Source organism: Leuciscus leuciscus (assembly GCF_965113295.1).
Source record: "Leuciscus leuciscus genome assembly, chromosome: 10".
NCBI lineage: Eukaryota > Metazoa > Chordata > Actinopteri > Cypriniformes > Leuciscidae > Leuciscus > Leuciscus leuciscus.
The window spans coordinates 27074833-27092178 of record NC_138734.1 but is presented as its reverse complement, the minus strand read 5'-3'; the positions used below and the strand labels follow the sequence as shown (position 1 = coordinate 27092178).

General features: G+C 37.2%; 2 protein-coding genes across 4 annotated transcripts in view; both read left to right on the top strand.

Annotated features, from left to right (window-relative positions):
• vwf (von Willebrand factor) overlaps positions 1-8340 on the top strand; it is a 37137-nt gene extending 28797 nt beyond the window's left edge. For both annotated transcript variants that reach the window (XM_082181566.1, XM_082181567.1), the window contains exons 43-52: positions 42-191; positions 2672-2755; positions 2843-3026; positions 4521-4561; positions 4666-4773; positions 5239-5337; positions 6180-6308; positions 7245-7284; positions 7487-7584; positions 7689-8340. In XM_082181566.1, coding sequence (XP_082037692.1) covers positions 42-191; positions 2672-2755; positions 2843-3026; positions 4521-4561; positions 4666-4773; positions 5239-5337; positions 6180-6308; positions 7245-7284; positions 7487-7584; positions 7689-7880 — 1125 coding nt within the window. In that variant the 3' untranslated portion in view covers positions 7881-8340. The remainder of the gene's footprint in view (positions 1-41; positions 192-2671; positions 2756-2842; positions 3027-4520; positions 4562-4665; positions 4774-5238; positions 5338-6179; positions 6309-7244; positions 7285-7486; positions 7585-7688) is intronic.
• Positions 8341-8785: 445 nt separating this feature from the next.
• ano2a (anoctamin 2a) overlaps positions 8786-17346 on the top strand; it is a 39012-nt gene continuing 30451 nt past the window's right edge. For both annotated transcript variants that reach the window (XM_082181569.1, XM_082181568.1), the window contains exons 1-4: positions 8786-11827; positions 12895-13061; positions 14709-15014; positions 17033-17125. In XM_082181569.1, the coding sequence (XP_082037695.1) occupies positions 11791-11827; positions 12895-13061; positions 14709-15014; positions 17033-17125 (603 nt within the window). In that variant the 5' untranslated portion in view covers positions 8786-11790. The remainder of the gene's footprint in view (positions 11828-12894; positions 13062-14708; positions 15015-17032; positions 17126-17346) is intronic.

Below are 17346 nucleotides of genomic sequence, written 5' to 3'. Positions count from 1 at the left end.
TGCTCTGCAATCAGCATGTGATTGACTATTTATATGTGCAGGTGTGTGTGGTGGACGCTGTGGTGTACCAGGTGGGCAGCAGGTGGGATGAGAAGTGTAAAACCTGCACCTGCACGGAGCAAACAGACAGACAGTCAGGCCTGCACATCGCTCAGTGTGTGGACCCCGTCTGCAACCAGATCTGTCCTCTGGTGCGTCCTACACAACTTAGTTTCAATCTTTTTGGGTTTGAGTAATATTAATTTGTGAATTTTAATGAATTTTAGTTTATTTTACTAAGTCTTGATTTTGTTTTTGGGGTCTACTAGAATAGGTTTTCATGCATGAAAAAACACATCATTATTTTTTTATATACATATTTTCCATTATTGCAGCACCTCTCTTTCCAATCTGTCAGTAACGCTCTGTTTAGTTCCTGTCTCTATGAAGCTCCTCCTTCCAAAAAGAGAAATGTGCTCTGATTGGTCACCATTGTGTTGTGATTGGTCAACTGGTTTGATAAAAATGTCACCCCCTTAACCGCAAGTTTCAACAAACCAGTAACACAACTCAAGCAGGCCTCGCACCTTTTTTTCGGATGCTTCGGGCAGGAATTATTTAAAGACCCCCTGTGGTGAAAATCAAGGTTTTAATGTTTGTTTATATGTCTATGTGGTGCTTCTTAATATGCTTTAAGACAAACCAGGTACAAATTCAAAATACATGTTTGTGATTTGCTACACTGCTATATTTTTACAGGAAAACATGTTTAGGTATTTCATTGTGATCATCAAAGATGAGTTTTAAGGGATACAATTATTGACTGCAGGAGGACTTTAAATTAGGGATATTTTGATGTGCTTGTTCCTGTTTCAAGGCTGTTCACAAACAGTGCTAACTGATGTAGAGAATAACTCCCTTTGGAGTGACTTCGTGCTTTGTAACTTCATAGACCTTTTTCATGCTCAAACAGCATCTTTACACAATAGAGCTTGAGTGATCGAATGGAATTCAAGCGTAGTTCAGGCAGACCACTGATCGCTAAACAACATCAGCTGATTTGTTACTCAACCGACTCTAATCAACTATAGTATTTAAGCTCATTCAACGAATGCTCCGCAGTCTGTCGCACAGATATTTTCACCCACCTCCACCCCTTCACCTCCTAGCATCTTCATAATAGAGCAGTGGATTCTGTATAGAAACTCTATGTATGTAATCATTGTATCTCCTTCTATAAACATATGCTAAGAAACATTTGGTTATTAAACGGCTTGGGGGATTTGTGTCTCAAGGATGCATCTCAAGCTGTCTAGTATAGCAGCTCGAGCAACTTAGAGCCTAAGCCTCTCGCCAAATCCAAAGATTGTCAATAAATTTCATTCTCAAAGTGGTCCTGACTGAACTAAAGAAAGTTAAAAATGTAACAAATCATAACAGGTCCTCTTTAAAAGACAACAGTATTTACAGTGCTTTTAACTTCTGTATTGTGCACTGCATGAATATTCATTGGGGCTTGAATTCAGGCTATGATATTATAAGTTATTTTTCCTAAGGCATCCATAATTATTACTCATACTCTCAGAAGGGATCTGAAGTAACTCCTCACCTCAAGTATTACATTTGTATGCACTTATTCAGCATTAACTGAAACCAACGTCCCTTTAAAGTCGGGATGAAATGAAAGAAGAGACAGATCTTTTCGTCTGTATTGTGATGTACATCTGAGAGAAATAGGTTATCAGAAAAAATAAGAAAAGCAAAGAAAATTAGGGCAGGGACTTGGTTCTATCCATCAGTTTTTGATTCGTATATGAACATATTCATGTAAGAATCATTCACAATAATATCAAAAACGTGCATTTAGAAAATGCGACTTTAATGCAAGCCATGAACTTGGTGAATATCTTGGTAACAACCCAGGCAGGGATTTCCAGTCATGAATTTGAATGTTATGCTTAAGTAACACATTTCAAATCAAGAAAAAAATCTGGCAACAATAGTTTTGTGCTTCTTTTAAAAGTTCACACAAAATACTATATATTTTCAGGCTGGTCCAGCTAACACATATACACATTAAAGAGTAAACAAACAGTTGATACATCTATGAGAAAGGCAATTGGCTCTTCGCAAGGCAGGACTACAGCCACCATATTGAGTGTTATAATTTCTCCTGTTCATTTCTATACAAGTGAACTATATCCCCTTATAATGTCTTTGTGACATTATACATATATATTACATATATTATTTGGACCTCAAATTATGCAACATGTTGAGCAGGTGTGCTATTACTCTTCGCAGTTTTACTATTGTCTCTTGGTGGATAAAGCAGGCAAAATAACCCCATAGACTCTTATATCTAGTGACCAGAATATGATAGTGGGTCTTTTGATTTGGGTGAGAAATCAAACACTTGGCAACCACCAAGAACACCGCAACAGCATTTTTATTTATTTATAAAAATCTACTTAATATAATTTCCTTCACCCCTGCAGTCTCTTTGTCATGTTAACAAAAAGGAAACTATTTAAAAGTGTAATTTTCAGAATTACATTCTGATGAAACATTATGAAAACTAATACGTTTTCCCATACAATAACATGCAGTGATGAATCATGCACAGTATGTCTAGAGACATTTATAGCAAAGTAAAAATGATTGTGATTTCACATTGATTGTGTATATGCAGGGAACCACATACTCACATTCAGAAAGCGAGTGCTGCGGTCACTGCCGTAAATCCAGCTGTGTGGAAGGAGGCTATTTGAGACAGGCGAGTAGAGTCTTTTTCCTTCTACTCTCTGCTTGTGTTTGAATGCGCTATGATCTGAAATAAATCTTTGACTTCACATGTGTGCAGGTGGGAGAGCAGTGGGTGTCTCCGCACGACAGATGTGTGTGGAGCGAATGTGTACAGGTCAACGAGGAAGTGTTCATCCAGCATACAAACACGTCCTGCCACCTCATGGACACGCCAGCCTGTCCACTGGGCACAGAGCTCCAGTGCAATACAGTGGATGACTGCTGCCCGACCTGCCACTGCGGTACAGACACACACAGTCCAAAATTAACTTAACTTAATGCCACACCTGCCAATGATAGATGAACTGATCAAATATTTAGGACCTGCATTTATTACATTATTTATGACAATGCAATTATTTAGCTGGTTTTCCTTTGGATATTTGTGGCAAACAATGCAAATGATTAGAAATGCACCCTTGTGTGCTCTTAATGTGTGGTCACATTTGCCATTGTTTTGCAAATGTTTGGGAGTGAAATCCAGGCATTTCAATATGAATCCACAAACCAGCTGTTTGGTTTGGAAGTGACGATATATCGGCCAATATATCAGTGTCGGCCGATTTATGTTAATTTTTAAAGTTATTGTTATCAACCCGATAAGAACATTTGGCCGATATATTAAAGCCGATAAATAATGTATTTCCTTCATCTGAGACACTTCAGATGCGCATTGTTCGCCATGATGTTTTTTAATTGTTTTAAATATGATTAAAATCACTTTGAAAGAAAAATACAGTTAAGTGCAATATACGCAGCCCAAGTCTGTCATATAGGCTTCATAAAATTATAATGAGAACATTATTATAATTGTGTGCTTGGGACATGGTGAGACTTTTGTTTTTGTAATCAGGCAAATACAAATTTGGATTTAGATTTATTGGCCAATATATCGGTTATTGGCTTTCAAATATAAAGAGTTATCGGTATCGGTCTCTAAAAGTGACTTCAGTGTGAGGTGCGCTTCATACATCGCTACACTATTGACAATAGACAATGGATCTTTTTTGCCTGTGAAATTTCACCAACATTTTGCCAATGTGATCACACTTTTAAAGGGAAAGAACACTTCAAGACAGTTGAAGGATTAAATATTTGCCATAATCTATCACTATTCCTGTAGGTAAGTGTTACGTGATGATCTAAATCTTTATTATAGGTGGCAACAATTAAATATTCACAACTGGTTTACATCAATAAATAAAAGCCAATATTGGATATATCAAATTTAAATTGAAGTGTAATATAAACACTATAAATAGCAAAGGCAAACATATTGTAGAAATTAAAATAATCATAATAATAATAAAACTTCAATAAATAAATAACATAACATACAATAATTTATCTTTTTTTTTCTTCCAATAATATTAAAATATAGCTATTATAGAGCTCAAACACTTCTGATATTTAATAAAATTTCAAACATTTCCTAAGAGAAGTCTTAAAAAAATGCATTAATGAAATTTCTGAATAAAACTGTTCTTAATATATGTATATAATATATTTTATATATATATATATATATATATATATATATATATATATATATATATATATATATATATATATATATATGAAGTGGTTTTATTTACTTGCCAAATCCAATTTTACTCTCATTTGGTGCTTGAAGTGTTAATTTTGGACCCTGCACACACATACTGCTGGTTCACTGCTGGTCTCTATGATTTTTTTTCTTCCTTAGATATATTAATGCCTTTTTTTCCTCTCTGCAGTTCCAATGAATGCCTGCGTGCTGAATCAAACTGTTATTGCGGTAAAGACGTTGACTTAACATACAGAATGCTAATGTGCCGTGTGCAGATGTCTTGGTGCATAACAGATTGACTTTGGGGTGTCTTGCTCTGTGTGTGCGAGTAGGCTGGAGAGCGAGTGATGCTGGATGTGTGCACGCACTGCGAGTGTGTGGGAGATAAGAGGAGTTATCGGCTCTCTTGCAGAAAGATGAGCTGCTCCCCCTGCTCAGAGGTAAAACCCTCACTCTGGAGATTATTAAAGGGATAGTTTACCCCCAAAAATTACAATTCTGTCAGCATTTACTTACCCTCATGTCGTTAAATTACATTCTTTCTTCCATGGAGCACAAAAGCAGATGTTTTGCACATGCTTGGAGACGTCCAAGCTGCTCTGGTGTGCAATGAGAATACAACAAAAAGGCAGCATAGTTTAAAAAGCTATTTATGTAAATCTCATTCACCTGATTTAATGTCATTAAACCCAAATGCCATAGTTCTTGTGTGTCATGATCTCTGATCTGTCACATTTGAATATGCAAATAAGATGAGAAAGAAAGTGTTTACATTTTAAAGGTTTTAAAATGACACAAGGATGAGTAAATGATGGCAGAATCTTCATTTCTAAGTATATGGAGCCTTAAAATTACAGTCAGCCCTAAATATATGAGTACAGTTATATGTGTGTTTTGTTTTGTAGGGATATACACTGGAGCCAATACCTAATGCTTGCTGCGGTCGCTGTGTAGCAACTGCTTGTAGCATCCGACGACCTGATGGACAGCTGGTCACTCTGAAAGTAATAAATATGTGCAGACATGAGTCATTGTCACTAACTGTAGCCAGTATAGTCAGTGTGGAAGACACAGGTTTGCATCTCACCTCTCTATCGTCAATAAGTACCTCTATGTGTCAATGAAAATGGTTGAAATGGCCAAAACAAGAAAACAGTCATATTTTTTGCCAGCTTAAGATCCATTTTGTTTAGAAGAATTGTTTTAACCATTTCAAAGGCACCCATGAACTTTAATACACAACCGTTTAAAAGTTTTTTTTAATTAAAACCTTTTTTCAGCAAAGACCCAGATACCTAATATAAATATTTGCTGTTCTTATGAACCTGCTATCCATCAAAGAATCTTATAAAAACTTAATCATGGTTTCCACAAAAGTAATATGCAGCACAACTGTTTTCAATATTGATAATAATAAGAAATGTTTCTTGAGCAGCAAATCAGCATATAAGAATGATATCTGAAGGATCATGTGACACTGACGACTGGAGTAATGAGTAATAAGAATAAAAATTCCAAATATATTTTACAATTTTACTGTTTTATTATTAAAAAACTGCAGCCTTAGTGAACATAAGAGAAGTTCTTTCAAATCATTAAAAATCTTAGTGACCCCAAACTTTTGAATGGTAGTGTATAAGGCCATTGTTTACAGGATAACCACACTAGAAAGTGAAGTGATCTGCAGGCTAAATAAAATTTAAAAATCAACTATTAATGCTTGAGGAGTCATATGAAACTATCTTGGCCAGTGAGCCGGTAGTTTGAGACATCTTGCTGTAAATGCTCCAGATGTTCTATTGATTTTCAGATTGTGTCATAAATGTGTACATATGTGTGATTTCAGGCAAATACAACTCGTACAGACGGCTGCACTAAACACACATGCAGTGTGAATAAGAATGAAGAACTGGTGCTGGAGACTCTAGTGACAACATGCCCTCCGTTTGACCGCAAACACTGTCTGGAGCATGGGGTACACACACACACACACACACACACACACACACACACACACACACACACACAAACACGTACACGTTTGTTTCACTATATTACTGAGGACATTGGATAGACTTCCACTGATTTAAAATCAACCCCTACTCCTAAACAGACCTATCACAGAAACGTGTAAAACACTAGATTTAAATAAAAACATATTTTGACCGATTTATAAGCCTTTTTAACTGGACCAGTAAAATGTCCTTACTAGTCGGTTGTCATAATATTTTACTGTATAAGTGAGGACATTTGGCCCTCACAAGTATAGCTAAACCTGTAGAAACACACACTTTATAAATGTATTAACTCACAAATGTATTAAATGAAAAGATTCATTTCACTCAAATATTACTGAAAGTTCTTTTGACTTAATAGAAAAAGATATGTGAACTCAGTAACTGATTAAATTAAGCAGAACTCAGACTGAATGAAATAAAGCAGGCTCCTAGTTCCCAGCGTGCTTTGCTTTAAACTCTGTAAGGAGAGTAAATGTTGAAATGAAATGTTATTTTATGTGTTTTTTCACGCTATTCATATAGAGTGAGATATGTTAGTGTTTAATATTCTGTTATGTTGTGCTGTAGTTTGCAACCAACTGCAAGAGGGTTAAGTTAATGTTTCTAAATGGAGTGTATAGTTTAACTGTATATTAGGAAAATCTCAAATGAAATAAGTTCACAGTACTCATTGGTTTCTAAGCTTAAATGGATAGAGGCAATTGGTTTCCTAAATTGAAATGAGTTATCATGACGATTGGGTTTTACAGTGTAGAACATTATTAAACCAACAAATGAAAAACCCAATTCCTTTAGTCATAATCTACCAATCTCTAAACACCAATCCAGTAATATTGTTATATGTATTGTGTTGCACAGTGATAAAGGTAAAACTATGTATCCTTTATCCACAGGGTAAAATAAGCCAGATTGAAGACACCTGCTGTGAGATGTGTAAGTCTAAACACCACAACATCCGGGGCTTGCATTTCCAAAAAGCATCTTAAGCCTAAGTAGATTGTAGAACCATTGCCATCGATGGTCTCTACAATCAATTTAGCTCACGGTGGCTTTTGGAAACGCAGCCCTGCTCAGTTTATAAACTCCATCCGTCTGATCTGAACTTGACGTGTGCATATGTTAAATGTTTGTTTAGGTACCGAGCCAGAGTGCAGAAGAACTGTGGGTCTTCTGAATTACATCAGGGTGGACGACTGCCAATCAGATGAGAAGATAGAACTCACTTACTGCGAGGCGAGTCGATGCACTTCAAATATATTCTTCCATTAAAGTCTCAACAATATCATGAAGCTATATACATATAATTGATCCTGTCTGTCTTTCTCTCTCACCCACAGGGAAAGTGTAGCAGCAAGTCTGTGTATTCTCTGGACAAGCACAAGGTTGAGAGCGAGTGTGTGTGTTGCTCAGCTACAGGCACCGTGCCCATGAATGTTTCCCTACACTGCGCTAACGGCACGCGAACACAACACCAAGTCCTCGCTGTCACTGGCTGTGACTGCATGTCGCACGCCTGTCCCACCGACTGAGAACAGACACAGAAACCTGATCAAATAACATACAAGTGAAAAACTGCTACAATACACTTTCATATATGCATCTACAACAGATATAATGCTCAGTGGATTTTCTAACAACTGATTCACTGATAATCGAGCACTTTATCATACATTTCAGTTTTTATTTCAACGTATAAAGGACACATCATTAATCAATGAACAATAATCTCAGATTGCTGCATTTTATGAATAACTATTATATGTGGTTGTTGTTTATGGCTGTTTATTAGACTAAACTACAATAAAGAGCAAGGCTAAACAAGTACTTAGCTTGGACCACTCGGTGGTGCTCTGGACACTTGAACCCATTTGTGTGTGAGTGTTGGTGAGCATGGAGAATACTGATCTGTCAATTAGTTGTGAAGGGTGTTGAAGGGTGCAATTCACACATCTGGAGGACATGGGTCACACATTAAAGACTTGTTACTCACTTCTCAGCCTCGTGAAATATTGAGTATAATAAGGTAGAACTATTTCCTGGAATTTCTCTTTCTACACATTTGCATATGAAATATTTATATGGCATTCACATATTCTAAAAGGTTTAAATAATATCTGATTAAAATTGTTAAGGTTAGTAACCAAATGAAAACACGTATAAAGTGTTATGTGCAGAAAAGGATTCATCTCAATTCCAGCTGCCATGACTTTCACGATAACTGTGATAAAAATCATCTGAAAATCGTGTCAGAAAGTATGTTTAATAAACCCAGCAAGTCACTACATTATGTGTTTTGAAGGTAATTATGAAAGTGCTTGACTGATCCATGCATTCTCTGATGGGAATTACTTGGCACTCATTGTACACAACAGCATCAGATACTGACTACAATACTATTGATCAGTTTGCTCAAATCGCTGGCTAAATGATTGCTTTAGTTTTCTCATTTAAGGGGGCCATTTAATGTTCTCTCGTAAATTAATTGAATAAACAATGTAAAGTGTGCTAAGGATAAGGTAGTGGTTGTTTAAGTCTCTGAGGTTTAATGGTGAAGTCTCTGAGGTTTAGTTCTGTTGAGATGTGACCCAAGAAAACGCCACTGTGCTCTTAAACAAAGCACATAACCCCAGGTTTATCCAAGCAGACAATATGCTACAAATCAGTTTGGACATTATTTAAAAGCATAGGCTATTACTGACCCAGTTGAAATGTCAAAACAGTATATACAAACTTTGACTCGTTTCACAGTGAATATCATTAAAGGGATAGTTCACTTTAAAATGAAAATGCTGTCATCATATACTCACCCTCATGTTGTTTCAAACCTGTATGAATTTCTTTCTTCTGCTGAACAGAAAGGAAGATATTTAGAAGAATGTCAGTAACCAGACAGTTTCTGGGTCCCATTTACTTCCATAGTAGGAAAAAAATATACTATGGAAGTCAATGGGACCCAGAAACTGTATATGATTTTAATAATGTGTAAAGTAGTTCACCCAAAACTAAATTCACACTCTTTCCAATACTGTATGACTTTGAAGCCCCCCTAAACTTATGCCTAGCCCCCTAAAAAACAACAACAGCTGTTTTAGGTCATAAATGTTAGACTGACAGAAATAATCAGGCAAACTAATAAACTTTTGTCTAATTTAAAAAAAATTTAACTGAAAATAGGCCTATGTATCGTGATTCATGTAATGTAATAATTAGTTTACAGTCATTGTGAGGGGACAAAAAACATTAACAAAAGCCGTTTTCATCATATCAGGCAAGGTTAATATGAATGTGTACATTATTGTGAATTAATATTATAATATAATTTGTAGCCCGTCTGTAAATTAAAAGCCCAGCTTTAGGAATGTAAGAGACAGGACAAGATAAGGAGACTGAGAGAAAAAGAAAGGAGAGAGCAGATATTGACACATAATCTACTGCCCGCTGACATGGTTTTAAAGCCATTTCTTATCCATTTTTTGGCCTTCAAGCGTCTTGAAATGCACATAGATCAGAAATGTTTTAACCCCCTAACAACTTCAAATTTAGGACCTCAGTGATTATAAAGCCATGTATGTCTACGGCCCTGTATAAGGCATATCAATAATGAATGTGTACATATTGTGAAAGAATTTAATAAGCTTAGTTACCTTTCCTGGTAGCACTCAGTAAATCAACGTGTCTGAGACCCTATGCTTACTTTCTTCTCTGACACAGACAAAAATGAAAAGCCTATATCAAAGCTGAAGAGCCAGGGCAAGAGAAAAACAAAGAGAAAAAGAGTGATGGAGATGAGGAGAGAAAAATGATCTACTGCCCACTGACATGGTTTTAAAGCTATTAATTGTTATCAAATTTTTTCCAAATCTTATTTGCATATTCTAATGTAGTGCATGACGACAACTGCCATGCGTCAGTTCCCACGTTTTCCTTCGTATATATGCAAAAGCAGTATATTAAACAATATGTCTGAATATGCAGTATCCAAAACAGTTCCGCTGATTCTTAAGTAGGCTATGCACCCATACCACAATGATGCCATACGGAGGATCTGTCTGATTTAAAAAGTTGTGCCGCTTGTTTTTTTCTTCTTCTTCTTCTTCTTCTTTTCAATCGTGCAAACTGGTGTAAATGCAAAATAAAAAATCCGTGTGATTAAACAGTACTTGAGTAAATTATGCTCACGGTTGGTGTTATCGAATTATATGATTTGATATGAAAGCACTGGGAAGTAAAGGCACAAATAGACAGTGATGGGATACATGGTTTGGCCAGGTAGTGTAAATGCGCTTAGCTTTCTCTTAAGAGTCATGAATCCCTGTGTTTGTTTACCTGAGGGCATGAGGCATATTTAAGTGACGCTTTAGTCAAGTGTGAGTATATTTGAACAGAATAGAGGTGTACGTGGGGCTTAGGCTACAGTCAGGTTTACAGGTTTTGAGCATTGACGCACAGCCTTCAATTATTTCACTGTCCTTGGTGCTGAAATGGTTTTTGTATTATACCCTGTTCTTTGACTTTTCATGTAGGCCTACTTACACGATCGTGATAGTACGTTACATGAAAAGTCAAAGAACACGTGCGTGGTCAAAGATGACATATCAAGATGGCGGATATTCGAACGAACCTTTGATTTTACTTTTTGCAAGTACAATTTGAAACAGCAATAACTAAATGAGTAAAGATATAACATTGAATTACGTCCATCATCGGTCGAGAAATCACACAGAAGTTGTACAGAAATTTGGTCGCAGCAAGTGATTTGAATGGGGGGCATGTATTCGCGTCTTTTTATTCGTAAACACTGACCATGCAGTCATATCTCGTTCGTGAACGAACCGAATGAACGATTCATCTGCTGACCGACTGTGAGGAAATGTTAAACGCTCATTCTGGAGTAGTATCTTAGTATATTTGTACATTTAATAAAGAACACGAAATTTGGTCGAATCGGTTGTGTGAATGAGTCATTCACACAACTCCTGTTAACTTGAGTCACTGAACGAATCTTAACGGATCCTAACGATTCTGTTGAAAGTGTTTGAGGCGGCAACATCCCAATTGTGTTTAATTTAAGGAAGTTATAAAGGTTTGGAATAACATGAGGTAAGTAAATGATGTCAGAACTTTAATTCTTGGGTGAACTATTCTTTTATTTCTTATTTAATTGTTGATCATAAAAAATTCATGGGGCATATCGGTTTTTGCAAGTTGAATTGGATTTGCATTCTTGCATTTAGAGTTTGTGTGTTAGAGTTACAGAGTGTGTGTCTGAGGGGGAGGGGGGAGTGTCGGCTGTCACCGTTCTCTCGGTGCACGCGCGCTGTGTCCGACTCTCGCTGGAAGTTTGAGCGTCTCGAGCGCTCCACGGTATTAACGGCAGCAGCACGAGCGCGTTAAGCTGCGCGGGGCCGCGAGCGGATTGTCCACCATCTCACCGGGAACATGAACATGGCACTGAACAGGTCGCCCTCTGCCACGGGTGAGTACTAGCCCTGGCACTCCAGTTTATGTTGTTTGTGCGCACCGTGCGCGCGCATTGTTTTCTCTGAGTCAAAGCGAAAATGTATTTGCTGCATATCTATGAAATTGTCTCTTCAACAAATTGGCTAGTTTCATTATCGCTTTATATTTAACTGTTGCAGATGCATGCTTATTTCATTTAACCATACATGTATAGTCAGTTTGCGTGATCTGATGAAAACTGAACATGTGAGGGGCACCAAACTGGTCGTTCATGTTAATTGCAGTGAAAGGCGCGCGCCATTATTTGCCCCTTCAGACAGGCTGTCACACTTTACCACTCATTAATGTCACTAATAGTGTTAGAATTCATCCTTTTGCTTTAGAAAACAAAGAGAGGTCTCAGTGTGTCGTAAGGGGTTTGTATAATTAGCTGGGGCAATAAGCTGGAGCTATTTCAAGCGCCACTGACGCCATGTGTTTCAGAAATCAAATGCACTTTGATTTGTTTTTCTTTCTTTCTTTTTCTTTTTTCACATTGACGACAGAATGGAAATTGTGATTTGATATGAAAGCACTGGGAAGTAAAGGCACAAATAGACAGTGATGGGATGCATGGTTTGGCCAGGTAGTGTAAATGCGCTTAGCTTTCTCTTAAGAGTCATGAATCCCTGTGTTTGTTTACCTGAGGGCATGAGGCATATTTAAGTGACGCTTTAGTCAAGTGTGAGTATATTTGAAAATAATAGAGGTGTACGTGGGGCTTACAGTCAGGTTTACAGGTTCTGGGCATTGACGCACAGCCTTCAATTATTTCGCTGTCCTTGGTGCTGAAAGGGTTTTCGTATCTTCTTTTCTCTAAGTAGATGCTCTCTCTCTCTCTCTCTCTCTCTCTCTCTCTCTCTCTCTCTCTCTCTCTCTCAATTCCATTTCAGTTTCAATCTATTTATTGGCATGATTGTTTTGCGTGCAATATTGTCAAAGCAAAGAGCTAAAGAAAAGATTTAAAATAGCAATATACAATAATTTTAGCAAGAAATGAATAAGCATTAAAACCTAACTTGTGTATATCTCTTTCTCTAACAGAAAATTGGAATGGGGCTCCCGAGCGCATGCGTGTTTCTGCCATGAGAAGTGAGCCCTCTTCAATGCAGAGCGAGAAACTCCGCTGTCTTGCCCGAGATATCTCTGATCTGGGCCAGCAGGGCATGGCAAGCAGCGGGCATGATGCCAACGACATTGCTGAGGACACGGTGTGTGGATTCTGTTGTCTAATGCAGGAATTATCATGAAATGTTGTTTATTATCATAGACAGGCATTAATCTCTTTGATTAAATTAGAAGCTAACATCATTGCATTAAATAATGGTTTTGGTTAGATCATTAGTTAATGTTCATTAAAATAGTCATGACCTTAACTCAATTGAGGGTTAGTTCACCCAACAATGAAAATTATTTCATAATTTACTCACCCCCAAGTCATCCTTTGTGTATATGACCTTCTTCTTTCAGCCAAACACAATCGGAGAATATTTAAAAAATATCCTGGCTCTTCCTAGCATTATGATGGTGTACGTGGGGTAATGGTGCAATTTTTTTGAAGGCCAAATAAGCGCATCATCCATCATAAAAGTAATCTACAGTATCTGGCTCCAGGGGTTAATAAAGGCCTTCTAAAGTGAAAGAAAAACATCCATAATTCTAACTTCATATACTGTAATCATTAGCTTCCGGTTAAATAGGGCTGGGCTGGGCCACAAACTCAAGCTCCTCTTCTCTTATATAGAAATCCTCCGACATTTCTTTTTAAAAATTCTCTTTTTAGACTTCTAATTCTTGACCGGTGTTTTGTTTTGCTCTATCCTCTGCACTTCCGCGTTCGTCAATAAGTCATGCTTCGGGTTAGTGGTCATTCTTCCATCGGAACTAGACTCGTGTACAGCCGCCGTTACCGGAAGCCAGTGATTACAGTTGTAAATATGGATATTTTTCTTACAAAAATGCATCGCTTTGCTTCAGAAGGCCGTTATTAACCCCCTGGAGCCGTATGGATTACTTTTAGGATGGATGGATGCACTTTTTTAGGCTTAAAAAAAATGGTACCATTCACCGATTGTGTTTGGCTGAAAGAAGGAAGTCATATACACCTATGACGGTTTGAGGGTGAGTAAATAATGGGATAATTTTCATTGTGGTGAACTTAGACTTTAAGGTGTCATAAGAAAATGAATTTCAGTTGTTGGCTGGTCACACAAAGATTGTTGGACCCACAGGTAAAGATCTCTAGATATCGGCATGAGCCATTGAAAAACTCATATCAATACTGGAGAGTCACTGTTAGATTCCAGAATCCATTCACCAGTGAAGGAAGGCACTTCCCAAGATCTCAACATGGTTCATCATTTGCAATGTGTTTTCATTGTATCACATTGAATACAAAACTTCTGCAAGTCAATCTCACAATTAAAAAAAAAAAAACCTCAAAAGCTTTTTGAAAATATACGTTTTATCAGTTCTATTATTTCCTTTCCCTTTAGGGAAAATATATTATCTTAGATATTTTGAACATAATATTTCTGGGGATGTTTCTGTCGTGTCGAGAGAACATTATGAAAACCACAATTTCAGCTGACGCACTTATCCATTCAGGGACCGTCCTAGTTATGCACCTTCCTCAAAAGCAGAATTCTAATCAAACGTGAGCATGACAGGAAACATCCAAGTGCTTTGAACTACCAGCCAATCAGTGGATGACCCAGATCCTCAGTTTTTAGCTGAAACTGCCAACTATACGCTATGCAGCTTTAAAAGATCTACAAGAATCTGTAATGCACTGCCTTTCTCTGTAGAGCTATGCAGATGTGTCTAGATGTCACTGAGATACGGTTGTGTGTTTTCAGGTGGAGCCAGGCCCCGGTCCAGGTGGAGGGCTGTGTTTTGCAGATGGTCAAAGGAGAGTGGACTACGTTCTCGTATATCACTGCAAGAGACGTCAGCTCCAACACCGCCTCTCTGTTGTTTCTAACGGTAACGTGCCGTCTCAAAGCCCCACCCCTTCGCGCAGGAGTACGAAGGGCGATATTTCGGAGGTGGTGCTGGAGGAGGGGCTTGGGACGGAACCCGCCGATGGACTAAAAGATAAAATCAGGGAGGAATTTGAAAGAGGACTTCAGGAGGAAGGCTTGGAGATTGAACATGACAAAGAGGTTTGTGTGTATGTGTGTATGGTTATGTTCAGAATGGAATACTAGCATACTGCATACTACACAGTATACTGCCTACTATGTTTAATTCTTAAATAATATGTGAAACAGAATGCATTATGCAACATTTAAAAGTCATATGATCTCACTAGATACATATGCAGCATAGATAAAATACAGCAAAAACAGTAATATTGTGAAATATTGTTACAATTAAAATCATAATTAAAACAACCATATATTTAATAATGCATTTTATTCCTGTGATAATTTATTCAGTCACATGAACCTTCAGAAATCGTTTTAAAATGCTAATTGGATTTCAAAAGAACTTTTTTCTTTTCTTAATTTAAAAAATTGCTGATCCTAAACTTTTGAACAGTAATTTCGCTAGTGGTATCTAATTATCATTTAGAAATGTCTTAAAATTCAATTAATACTCTGATCAAATAAGTCAAGAAAAAGGTCAAATCATGCAGTTACTTCCAGTTTATTCATCATATGGTTATGGAAGTTGAAGTGTATTATGGGATTTGGTATGTTTTTACAAACATAATAGGCCAGACAATATGCAGATTGCAAAATAGTAGCATAGTAGTATGCTATTCCGAACATAGCCTATGTGTGTTCTTTTTTCTGGCCATGCATGTATCTATATCAGTTTCCTGGCAAACATATTAATATATCATCATCTCATGTGTTGAGCTATGAATAATCAGGGATGAGCTCAGTTTTGAGTGCAATACTAACAGAATGAGCACAATCAAAAGATTCCCAAGGTGACCTTGGAACTTAAGAAGAGGAGACCCAGTTTAGAAAACCCCAAACCCTCCCACACTAAGAAAAGTCTATCTTGTTTTGAGAGGGAGCTAGTTTTCATTTTCAAGCAATGCAGCATATTCTAATACTAGTTAACAGCTGCCAAAAAGCTTTTTTTTTTGCTTTCCTGCAGCGCTGCAGCAGTAGCCCCCAGGGAAGATATTTGCGAAAGACACAAATGTGGTTGTCAAAAGTGATGATTGGTTCCCCCCGCATCATGGATTTTCCCAAGATGAAGCAGGGAGAGCTTAGTATTTCTAAATAGGAGTAGATTGGTTGACTCATGCAGCTTTTTACCACAAAACTGGCTTATACTAAGGAAATACCCTCATGAATCCAAATATAGTTCTCATTGTTATTATGCAGGTTTGAGTACACTTTAAAAACACACTACATGCTATGTGGGTGACTTTTTAGGAAGAAATGTCCGGATATATATTGTGAGATATATATATATTTTGCATAAAGAAAATAAAGCCCATTTTAGGACCATTCTTTGTTTTTATTTCCATGATAATGATAATAATAAATAATATAATGAAAATCATCTGCCTAAACACATTGTTATAATCAGCATAAATGAAATTCAGAACAACAAATAATACCATGCAAGTGCATATAGTTGCAAGTGATTTTTGAATGTTGCTTATTGCTTAACTAACTATTATAAATTCTAAGCTGCAAAGGCATATTCTTATGTTTTATGTCTGTATAGAACTAATAATTGCGCTAGGGTTCATTTTAGCACAAAGATTGATTGATGAGAGCGAAATCCTGAGTGAAAGCTGTGACGTGGGTGTATGTTTGATTGTTGGTGGTGTGGTGTGGTAGATCATTTGTGTTGTGTGTGTGGATTAACTTTTGAGTGCTGCTGTCTCCATCCCAAAGGCAGATTATGGTTGATCCTCATTGCCAGAGGTGTTTGTGTTTGATGTGTCTGTGTGTGCGTGTGTCTGTGTCACTCATCCACACTGAATAAGACCATTTTAGCAACAGCTGCTTCTTATAGACTCTGTGTGTGTGACTGTGTGTGTGTGTGTGTGTGTTTGCACCCCTGGTTGTGTTAATCAAGACTGCTAAATCACCTTATCTAGAACTAAATTTTCAGTTGCATCCTGCAAACCAAAATGACATGAACTGCATAGTCTATGGTGCTTTACTCTTTAAACATATGCCGTTTCTTTCTTTCATTTTCTTTCAAGATGAGGACAGTCCGGTTTACTCGTCTTCATGTTCCCTGGTCTGTTCTCAGTCGTGAGGCAGAACTTCTTAAGATCAGAGTGCCCACTAAAAAGGTCAGTCACTATGAAACATTCTAAAGGGGAAAAAAAACACATAAAAGCTGTATTTGAGAATAAAGTATAAAGCTGTGATGCCGTGTGTAATGTATAATTTGTGACACTTATAAAGCTCTCAGGGACCTAAGTTTGAGTCTGATCTGTCTCTCAAACAGGCCCACAGAAAACATGAATCGATACACAATTTACATGCATGCATTTGACAGAACCTTTTATCC